The sequence below is a fragment of the Halyomorpha halys genome, unplaced genomic scaffold (assembly GCF_000696795.3).
Source record: "Halyomorpha halys isolate HHAL.00 unplaced genomic scaffold, Hhal_1.1 Scaffold99.1, whole genome shotgun sequence".
Classification (NCBI taxonomy): domain Eukaryota; kingdom Metazoa; phylum Arthropoda; class Insecta; order Hemiptera; family Pentatomidae; genus Halyomorpha; species Halyomorpha halys.
In genome coordinates, this window is record NW_027108239.1 from 1069331 (window position 1) to 1081361 (window position 12031).

Below are 12031 nucleotides of genomic sequence, written 5' to 3' on the forward strand. Positions count from 1 at the left end.
CCGTAAATTTACTGGAAATGAATACTTTTTTTTTTAAATTAGCACAATTCTTATCACCACTACCTGTCCTGATTTTGAGCTTAACCATTACTTTTATTTTCACTTACTAATATATGAAATATATAGTAAAGGAAAGTATTGCAATCACACATGATTTTGAATTTGAGTTATCAACGGAAATACATGTTTTGTGGTCCCCTGAGTCCAAATAACCAGGTCTCACACAAAATAGTCAGTGTGAACAGCTAGCTGAAAAAAAAGCTGTACGAAACTGAAATTGAAGGAGAAATGTTTAACTGCTCCGGTTGACCTCACCTCACAAAGTAAACCACAGAGTTTTACTCATCTATGTCCTAACTTGGATAGTTTACATAAAAAGTACCAAAAGAAAAACAGGTCAGAAGGTGTTGTTGAGGAATAGATGCAATGCCAATAATTTTTAATAGATCAAACAAAAAAAAAGTGCTGCTTAAATAAAATTGACTAAGCAGTGGAAAAAAAGATTTCACCAGCCTAACACGGAAATCAAATAGAAAAACTTTAGAATCTGAATCCTGAAGAAAATACTGTAAGTAGAAAAGTCATCATAATTGAAAACCAGTAATCATAAGAGTTAGTCATCATGAATGGCATTAGAATATTCCCAGCCGGCCCAGGAAATACAATGTATGATGAACGATTTGTATAGAAAATTGAATTCTTATATGTATTTAGCAGCTTTTTTTTTCTTTAAGATTATTATGATTCTGAAACATTTGTTTATGCACTGATTTAACCCTTACATTATTATTCAAGTCATTTTTGAGTTTTAACAACGAACTTTCCCACGGTAGCAGTTTTCCAGATTTTTTTTCTTGGATTCCCTGGCTTTTTATAATTAAAAAAAATCTTACTTTTCCAGGTCTAAACACCCAATATACTCTCAGTGAAAAATACAAGAAAGATATATCAGTTTACATGGAACTAAGCAAAGTTTTTGTTAATTAATAATTTCAATTTATATTACAGTTACATGACTTTATTTTGAGTCATAGTTACGAATTAATTAAAAAACTTATCTTTGAAAACAAATTTAACATTCACAATTTCTGACAATTATTCTCATTATTTTGTGACATTACCCCAATATAGCAACTATTTCATATTATTTATTATCAGGTTCATAAACTCCTTTTTTTAAATTTAATCTTCAATTTTGTCTTTCAAAATAGTTAAATAATTTTTGTATTTATCATTATTACTATAGATTCCAAGTATTACATCTTTATGTTTTTTAAAAAAGCTATTTTTTATCTAAGTAGTCATTTTTTAATTGTGTTTTTATTTTAAATAATTTTTACTTTATATTATTAAAAAAATCTGTTATTTTTACTCTTTTCTTTGACTTTTTCATTTAGGTTCTTTTTTCTTTATTTAAATTTAGTACTATTTCCTCTGTTTTGCAATTATTAGTTATATTTCTAATGTTTAATTCATTCATGCATTGGAATCATAGTTTATTAACATATATATTGGTAGAAATTTGTTAATACAGTGAAATTTCTCGCATTCCTTTATAATGAAACCTCCATTAACAGAAAATTTTATTGAGGACTCAGCCAACAAGATTACGGAACCAGAATCCACTCCAGATGCACACACCAATTTAATTTCCCCAGCAGGACTTTTCACTGCAATATAACAGACACAGTTCATAAAATATGAATGTACAAACTCATGATTCCATAATTGAAAGGAATTGATTGGCTATGAGACACATTTAGTTACTGCGAAGTAAATTTAGTTACTGCATGTAAAAAAAAAATTAAATTCCTCCCTCTACACTTGAGGTTTCATGTTTCAAGACATATATAATCCAAAAATCTACAAAAAAAAATTTCATCCATGGGCTATTCACGGCTTTTCTGCAAGACTATCACACCAATTTTCAATTAATTTGTCACCTTCGTATCAGGTTACCCCAGGATGATCCTCAAAATTCGACATATTGTACACTAGTGTTCAAATGTGTCCTACCACCAAGTATGTTTCAAACAAAATGATGGTTTAGATAAAATGTCCCTAGAACGATGTGTTGATTTTTTAATTTCTTTTTAAATAGTATTTTTTTTTTTTAGTAAAATCTATAATCTATCAAAAGTATAACTTTTTTTAAATTAAAATCTTGGCAATATTTTTTATTTATCTGATACTAAACGACAATTTGAATGATGGTCAAAAACAAAAAATAAAACATTGGTTGTCAGTATGTTAGCATAATCAATGACATTAAAATTTAAATGAAAAAAAGTTTAAAATTTTAATAAAAAGTTTAAATGAAAAAAGTCTGCCTAGTACATATAACATTAGTACTTATGCAAACTTTTTTTTAGGCTTACTGTAATGATTTTGAAATATTTTTTCATTATTTGTTACATATTGATATTATAAATGATCAATTTAAATATTAAACCATTACATAATAATTTGCATCAGTTTTGAGTTTTAACAGAACATTTTCTCACTGTGGCAGTATTCCTGTTGTTTTTTTTTGTTTCCAGACTTTTCTATAATTAAAAAGGACCTTGACTTTTTCCAACATTGGACACACTGGGATTTAAATAATCATACATATATATATATATATATATATATATAACTTTTCAATCAACATTGGTATAGAATTGTGGCATATGGCTCTAAGGAACGATGAATGGTGACAAATGGAGTATCAAAAGAAAGGAAATTTTATGGGGAAGTGACAAATGTCCATTTCAATTCTTGAGCTCCCACAACTTTTGAGTTATTAATATACTTCAAAAATCCACCTAGATATTGATGGATTTATTTATATATAAAAATGGATTGCCTCTGAAATTCAAAGCAACACTATAATTCTTGTTTTATAATTCCTCAAAAAACTTAGAAGAAGTTATGCTAATAAAATTTTATCTTTAATAATTTTTAAGCATAACATAAATTGGAGCAAATTACATTAGAAACATAAATCTTTTTGAAGGTATCTCATTAAAGAGGTCCTATTAACAAAATTTAACACAATTTTTTAAAGTAAAAAAACTCCTTCCTGACATAATCTAACAGGTAATAGCAATGAATCTGTCCTTAACCCTACTGATAGACTAAAACATAGCATCATAGGTGCCATAACTGAAAATATTTTAATTTTGTCGAAGATAAGACTTTTATTTCTTATCCCTGAAAAGCTTTTAGAAACATTACAACCTCTTTATAGGGAGCTCTTCAAATGTATCCAAAGAAAAAATAATCTGGTGTGCTGTGTATATCACACAACTTTCACTTACCATTCTAATTTTAATAGAAACTAATTTCTGATCAAGGCAACGGAGATATAATAATATTATATATGACATCACATATTCATTTAAAACAATTAATTACCATGTTTTTCCCACCCATCTCATCCGTTAAGTTAATGCATTTTACGTCACTCTCCAATACCTTTTACAACTTTAAATGTTATACATTAATTTTCCTAAATTCTTTAGCATTCTAATGATTTATTATATCTATATTATTTCTCTCACTCTGAAAATTAGTTTTTAACCTGGGAAAATATTCTTCTTTTAGTAAATTATCAAATCATTTCACAGTTAATATTTATCCATTTTTTATTACTACCAACAAAGAGAAGAGTCATTGTTTAATGTTGTCAAATAAATTAAATTATAAGTACTTCAGAGGAAGTCACTAGCAAAACTTGGTGTGTAAGCCAGGTCCATAATTAGGATAAGGTATAGCTGATATTAAATACCATTTAGTAGTACATTGATATAATTAGTTTAAGAAAAATTGCTAGGGCCAATTATTTTTAAATAATTGTAAAAAAAAAAAGTGTAAAATGAATGACATAAAGTGGTACTTCTACTATGTTCAGATATCAGCAAAAAACGGTTGTTTGTAGCTGAGGATGTTATGAGGACTACCTTAGCAACTTCGCAACTGCAGTGGCACCTGGAGAAGAGGGTGATTTAAATTTTGTAGCGGTCCCAGGGAGTGAAAACTTGACCCTCCCTCCATGGTTAAAATAGGTTAGTTATCTGTAGATAACTACCCCTTATGTCAGAAATGACCATGCAAGGAGTAATAAAATAAAAAAGAAAGAAATGAAAAACAGTTGCTATAACATCTCAGGCATTTACCAATCTTAAAAATGTAAGTTCGGTTTCATACAAATTTCTGTTTAGAACTATGTTGTTTACATAAACACACATAAAAATGCCATCCAGAGAGACTTGGTTATTCGGATTCCATTGAAAACTTAGATTCAAAATTTTTTGAATATAAACACCTACTCTTATTTTATATTTCAAATATAGGTAAGCGGAAGCAAAAATGTACATGAGAACTAATCATTCAGAAGCCAATTTCTTAATCTTAAAACTAATTTTAATCAAACAATTTAAATAATAAGTATTAGAATTTATTAATTTATTTTCAAAGAATGATGAAATTTAACTCACTCCCTGTTTTTCTTGCAGCCATCATAACTACCAGTAGGCAGATGTTGAATTAATCCTAAGCGTTTAGCTATTTTGATTTGTTCCTCTTCTGTAAGTTGATTTACAGGTCTGCTGATGTTAGGAGAAGGGTAGTATACTGGGACAGCTTCCTATAATTACATCACAATTAAAAATTAAATTAAGTATTACTATCCATAATGATAATACAGCACTGGTTCAGATAGGATGTCCAAAAACGTTGTTTAAACCTATAAGGACGTTTGTTACAATTCTTTTCTAATTAAACTTCAATCAGAGCAAGATACTACTTTACAGAGTTTAAATTTAAAATTCTATCACTTAGGAAATATTGCCGAAGTTACAACATTTATTGTTGGTGAGAATCGATTTTTTAAACAAGGCCAACATTAAAATTTTCTCCTGATGCTAAAGGGGCTCTAACTGTCAAGGTTTCAGTCACAAATTAACATTCACACCTCTCTAATAAGAGTCCAAGTGAGTAAAATAAGAGTGGAACAATTTTTAAAAAATTTTGGAACCATTTGTAGAAAAAACACTTCTTTAAAATAAAATTATTTCAATAACATAATAATATTATTTTGATAAAACAATATTCAAGATAGTTACAGCATTTACAAGCCAAACATTTTCTGCTCTAGAAGCGAAGGCCAAGAAATTTGGAGCCGTGGTTAATCCAGCCCTATATCATCCTTATAGATTGTTACTAATATAATTTAAGACTAAGAATCATTTTCACTAAATAAATCAAAGTTATATCATGGATCAGGAGTGAACTAGTACATAGATGTCTTCAACCCGTAAACATTTTTTTCTCTCTATTGGATCGATCATTTTAAATATTTAGAGATTATTACTTTTTCTAGATATTGTGGGATAATAATCTGAAAAAAAAGGATTATCGTGAAACAGATATGGTCAGATCCTTCATGAGTTTAAAAAGTCATATAAAAATACCTCTAGCATTAATTATGTTATAGATTACTTCCATAAGACAATAAGTGAAAAAATGAAGTATGAAAATAAAATGATTAAACAGCAATTTAAACTGCGATTTATATCAAAACTATTGAGTAACTGCTAGGTAAAAATCAAGTCAGATTTTGTTTTCTCCATTGGAGAGTTGAAATGGCTGATTTTAAGACTGTAAAGGATCACAAAGTTTAGTAACTTTGGGAAAATAAACAAATGCAAAGGATATTTAGGTTTCAAAAATGAGAGAGACAACTTTTTTGGTCTACGAACTTTCACCCAGCAATGACAGGTTGTGCTGTTTGACCAAGAAAAAATGAAAGTTGTTTTTAACCAGAGTTTGAATGAGATTTTTGAGAAGATATGGTAGGTATGCACCTAACAAATGCATGTAAAACAATGTACAACATAAAAATCGATATTATAGTAGAGACGTTTTCAAATTGTACAGCATTTTTTTAGTTGGCAACAAGTTATTTTCAGCCCAGAGCTCCTAGCATATGATTTAAGTCTATTATTACACAATTTGCCTATTATCAAAATTAAAGAAAGAATTAAACTTTTTATATAACCTTTGTAAAGTCTTTTAATATTCAAACAAAAAGTAATCTGTCAAACTTCTTGTTATGGTCACCTAAAGACTGACTCATTAAACTGACCTATTTAATTGACTGCCGATAGTTGGGGAGAGATATGTGAGGACAAGTCCATAAGACACCCATTAAACAGGACAATATTCAAGCAATAGCTTTAAAATCGAGAGATGGGTAAGCACATGTTAAAAAATTTTCAAAATTGTTCTCCAACTATCAATCAATTCCTTGACATTTCAGGCGCTTGGACATGGATTTCATGGTTTCATGATTCAAACATGGATTTCAGAAAATTCATCAACTCATTGTTAGTGCTTTACAAAAGTTATTTCAATTTAATATCATCATCCAATTTATGATATACAAATTAAGCTTTACTTTCGATGAACAACAATAAATTTGAAGAATAGGTGAAATAAAATTATTATGACACAAAGAACCCTGTTGAGTATTGATTTTGTCATCAATATGAATAATAATGAATTATTGTGATGTTTTCATTTCCCAAACTAACCAATTGCCTCTTCGAAACAATTAATAATTAGTCATTGTTTTATTAAAACCAAAACAAAAGAGGTCTTTGATCGGTAAAACGTTTAATTCACGTTTTCAGATCATAATGAATCGCAATCAACACATTCATAATACTAACAATGAGTATATTCACTAATAAACCATCTTTGAACTAAAATTAATTTCCACTAATTATAGATTAAAAGATGAAAAATACTTCAAAGTGAGATTACTAGAGCCTAGACGTTTGACTTTAAACTAACAAAAATGGTGTTTAGAACTATAATGCCAATTACTTCCTAATTTGCAAGTTTTCTAAAAGGTAGAATATGTGCGATTAAGTTGAAAATAACTGTCATTACAAATCTGAATACTTACCTAACTCTTAAAGCTGCAAGTTACACCCTAGCATCCTAGTAACCCCACATTAATAACTACAAAAATACATTTAAAAAGGCAAGTAGTATAACAGCAGTAGTTTATAGCTAAGAAAAATATATCTTCCAAATCAGCAGGATAATTGTTGTAGGTTCTAAGTTATAAATATAGAAGTACAACATGCGGACTGTCAATACTGATATATAATATTTTAATAAAACTGAAAATTTATGTTTTACAGTTCAATAACGATATTTTGGTATCATTAACACATTAATACACAGTCAAGCACAAAGAATAGAACTGAGAATAACTTGTAAGAGTAAACAACACATTAAAGTATACAGAAAAATATAGTATAAAACATGCTATAAAATTAGTTAAGGTAAGCTTTAAGACATACATCACCAGCAGGAGAACTGATGATTGTAATAATAACAATTACTTTAAAAAACACATACCCTGTATGGAGGTGGGAGACCAAGATTGTCTGAACTAGTATCATTTGCACTCTCACTGCCCCTTAATAAAGAAATGTCATCAGCAGAGGAGCCTTTCAGGCAATTCCCCATTTTTAAAGGGTATCACAAGTTAATGCTAAAACATTTAAAATCATTGGTTTTCTTGCTCCAGTCCCTGTCAAACAAAGAACTTCCACATACAACTTGAAACATTGACTTGAACCATCATCCCCAAATTGTGATCAGAAATGTCAATTTCCATGTCCCTTAAAAGTAATTAAAGAGACACAGAAATCATATCACCACAAAAACGATAAACAATAAGAACGAAATTAAAAAAAAATCTTAGTCATTCTTTCGATCAGCTGGTGAGTTGGGTTTTTTCGAAATCTCAACAAAGACTACAACCAGTGTAGCCATGGGGAAAACACACATTGTAAGACCTTATAATAATATGTTTTAGAATTTATGAAAATGTACATTGTAGGATTGATAAAAAAAAAAAAAATTAATACGTCTTTATTTTATTTTATTTTCAAACAAAGACATTACAAACATTTTTGGTTCAACTACCGTTTTAATTATTAAACTGAGCAAAACAATTAATTTTAGAAAACAGTACTCGATTGTTTTTTGCTCTATGAGCTCATTGTTATTACAATAAATGTGTTAATTGTAGCTCATTAAACGTAGTTAATTTGAAAAAAAAAATTGTCTCCGAACAAGAATTACCTTAGTTGTTATTTCACCAGCGACAACGAGTCATTATACATTTTTATGTGTAGTTCTAAAAAAAAAGCCAATTGTGGTGAAACGGGAGATTTTCATTTAAGAGATGTCTTATCGGATCTTTTTTTTTGTTTTATACTCATCTCTGTTTATAATATCCATTTTAAAAAAAATCATTTTGTTCAATCCATTTTGTTGTGGTTTCAAAATCCTCAATTATCACTAAATCCGCCAGTGACAAAATTAGTTTCGGTTTAAACCTTTCCATTGTTAACTCGGAATATGTTATTTGAATGGAAAAATCTTATCAATACAAAAATTCATATTGTGCTACTTTCAAATTTTGTTTGAATAATTGACAATTATTTTAAATGCAGATGGTAAATAAATAACTTTTCAGAAGTTTATTACTGCAAAAATTTTCATTACAGCGCGTCTATTAATATTTTCGATAAGTGAATCTGCAGAAGGGAATTTGATGAAACAAATTGATAACTGGTTAATTTTTATGAAATTTTAGGGTATGCAAGAAGATTAATAATGCCTTACTTATTAATTTCACAAACATCAGTGCCCTAAGCTGCCCATTGAGAATACCACTTGTCAAAGCCAAGGGGTTCTAATAGAGGATAGTGAAAGAAAATGAAATATTTGTCTCTCCATTACCATCTTGGCCGCCCCAAAAACGCACGCGGGCGTTGTCCTGATGAAAGATGACTTTTCCCTTGCCAAACCAGGCCTTTTTTCGCGTATATTTCCTGTAGTTGGTCTAGAAGGTTTGTGTAGTATTGTCCCATAATTGTTTGGCCATTAGAAAGATAATCTATCAGCAGAATGCCTTTTGCATCCCAGAAAACTGAGGTCATGACCTTTCCGGCCGAACGAACTGCCTTTGCTTTCTTTGGTGGAGGTGACTCAGCATGTTTCCACTGCTTTGACTGCTGTTTTGTCTCTGGGGTAGAGTAGTGTACTCAAGTTTCATCTGTAGTCATAAACCGGCGCAAAAAATCTTGTTGGTTGCGCTGAAAACGCACCAGATTTTGTTCGGACATTTCTAATCTGGTTCATTTATGGTCCAGTGTCAAGAGCCGTGGCACTCATCTTGCGGATAATTTTTTCATTCTCAATTCTTCTGTTAAAATGTTATATACCCGTTCAGATGTCATCCCTACAGCTTCAGCAATCTAACGCACTTTCAGTTGACGATCCTCCATGACCCTTTTATGCACTTTTGCGATAAATTCTGTGGTCGTAGCACTTTCTGGCCGTCCACAATGCGGTTCATCATCTAAGCTCTCCACTTGGCAACAGTTGAATATGAAGGAGCAGAGTCCCCCAGTGTGTTCTGAAAGTCGGCATGAATTTCTTTTGCTTCCATACCATTCTTTACAAAGTACTTAATCACTGCTCGAATCTCAGGTTTTTCCATTGTCACAAATCACAACGCATAAAACAACAACGAAGAGTCGTCATTAGCACTCATGCCATATGTTCACTCACAAAGAATGTGTGATTATTGCGCGGGAACCTCGTTGCTCTAGCGGTGATTCCGAGAACTTTTCAAACCACCCTCGTAATATACAAAATTTACGTATTACAAGTATTGATTTTGTTGAGTACTAGAGAGTACCACCAATAAAAATACTCATTCTATTTTACATCCTGGAACCAAGTGAAGAGGTTAAAGAAGGGAACGAAGGATACCACGTGGCTTCAGCTTCCTTCTAGTATGTCCTGATCGCCTATCAGCACGGTATTTTATTTTTTGGTGGGTATTGGTATTAGCACAGATGGGGAAACTAGTCCGGCAGGAGGGCCTAGTGGTCCTTTTTGCCTACCCCATACTGCTACCTTTAAGTTATTGCCGCCTACTAAATAAGGTTGGAGTCCCAAGATTCACTTCTCCGGAGCGCTAAGAAATAAATATTAACTTTCCCAGGTGGAAACAGAACCTACAGCGTTCCGAATCGGGCGCTCTGGGGCCCACACTCCAACTCCCACAGCTGTCACGTCCCTTTTTGTGAGGGTATATTGATGAGCATTTCAAAATCAGTCTAGGCAATGTTAGTGTCAAAGGTAAAAAAAAAATTTTTTATAGCGATTGGAGTGTTCCATGTAAAATTACAATTATATTTTATAGTAGTACTTGAGGTAAGGCTAAAAAGATTACAGCCATTTTTTTTAGTGAATTTTTCGTGCTTGCCTGGAATCTATAAGCTCTGATGAAGTCCTGCAATGTAGGACGGAATGTTGGCTCAAATTAAATAGTTTTATGAATATTTGAGTTTTTTTCTTTGATCACACCCGGACCATCTTTTTATCTCTTATTTTTTTTTTAAGTTTACTACAAAAGAAATTGGTACCACTGACTTGAAAAGTTTCATCTTCAGCTTTGTAACAGGGCAAGGTAATGAAAAAACAAGCATTAAATATTTTATTTTTATTGAGCCAACGTTAAATATTTTATAACTACATAACGAAATATTTTATTTAAAATATTATAATATAAAACGATTATATTATATTTATAATATAATAATATTACGATTATATTATGTTTACAATATAAAACGAAATATTTTATTTTTATTGAGCCAACATTAAATATTTTATAACTACATAGCGAGTAATGAATCGAATCTCAAAGTAGAAGGAAATATTAGCCTCAAGGAGGATAACAACAGAAAAATAAAATCAGTTCGATCATTCTTACAAATTTCTGTTACTGAAATAGCACAAAAATTGAAGAATTACTCTACCGTGTACCGGCAAAACAGTTTTTCCGCCTACCAACTGTCACTATTCAGCTTTTAATGGAAAAGGATAATTTTCAGTTACGTAAATTTATAATTCTCATTACCGTGTTGCAATCTTTCTTATGAAATATTATAATTTCACGTTTTTTCTCCCTACAAAAGGTCAAGTAAAGAGTTCTATTATTTTTTAATACACCCCTAACTAACTAGTGTAAGCTAATTTTTCAAATTCTCATTAACAAACATCAATCGTTCACATTAACACCGAAGAATTATTGATAGTTATTTAGCCGTCAACCTTAGACAAAGTGCAGAGTGTTTTGAAAACATTGTTTATTACTTCTAACGTTTCTTTGTAGTTCGCTTGTTTTACCAACTAACAATCAGTCAATAATAAAAGTTGCTATATGATTGCTTTTTTATAAGATTGTCTGATGAAGCATTGTCTGCTTTCGGAAATATTTAGCATTCCAACTAAGGTCGGCAGATAAGTTTCTCGCTCTAAGAATTTTGTATTCGGACCACAAAAAATTTATTCGAGTTTTATTATTTGTAGCATACTGTTTTTTATGTTCCCTGGAAGTTACGTAAAAAATTGAGGGAAACAGTTCTGAAAATGAAGCTTTTTTTTTTTTTAGAATCACCTTAGCTGGCTGATTAAGTGTCAATGACATTGATTGGATGTATTTATTTATGTTTAAACTAATAGAAAAAAATATTAATTGTACATATTACGATTATTCTACACTACCTCCTCTTTTAATTTGCTTTTTCAATAGAATATAGAAAACGAAGTCCGCAATGTTTATAATTTAAGGTTTGGTCGTAGTAGATTAGACTGTAAAATGATTGAGTCCTGTGTTATAGTCCTTTCTAGGTATAATAGGTTCTTTTAGCCGGTCTCTGCCAACTCCTATCTTAGGACAAATTTCGGTATTAAAACTGTAGTTGGATAAAGTAACGACCTATATATAGTTGCAATGATAACTTAATAGTACTGCGAATATAGGTAACAGCATTTAATAATGTAAAGCTTTGCCCACGTGTAATTCAACTATACAGACCTGCTCTTCATCCAGGACAAAATGTGTAGGCTAAAGACAATATGTACTATTGTAGTCTAGATGCTT

At 30.5% G+C, this 12031-nt stretch overlaps 1 protein-coding gene across 1 annotated transcript in view; it reads right to left on the reverse strand.

The window, feature by feature from the left end:
• The window catches only part of Rnf11 (Ring finger protein 11), a 20375-nt gene extending 12552 nt beyond the window's left edge, over nt 1-7823 (reverse strand). Inside the window, exons 1-2 of the mRNA XM_067046607.1 lie at nt 7417-7823; nt 4482-4630 (exon numbers count right to left, since the gene is read on the reverse strand). Of these exons, the coding sequence (XP_066902708.1) occupies nt 4482-4630; nt 7417-7527 (260 nt within the window). The 5' untranslated portion in view covers nt 7528-7823. The remainder of the gene's footprint in view (nt 1-4481; nt 4631-7416) is intronic.
• Nucleotides 7824-12031: the final 4208 nt, after the last annotated feature.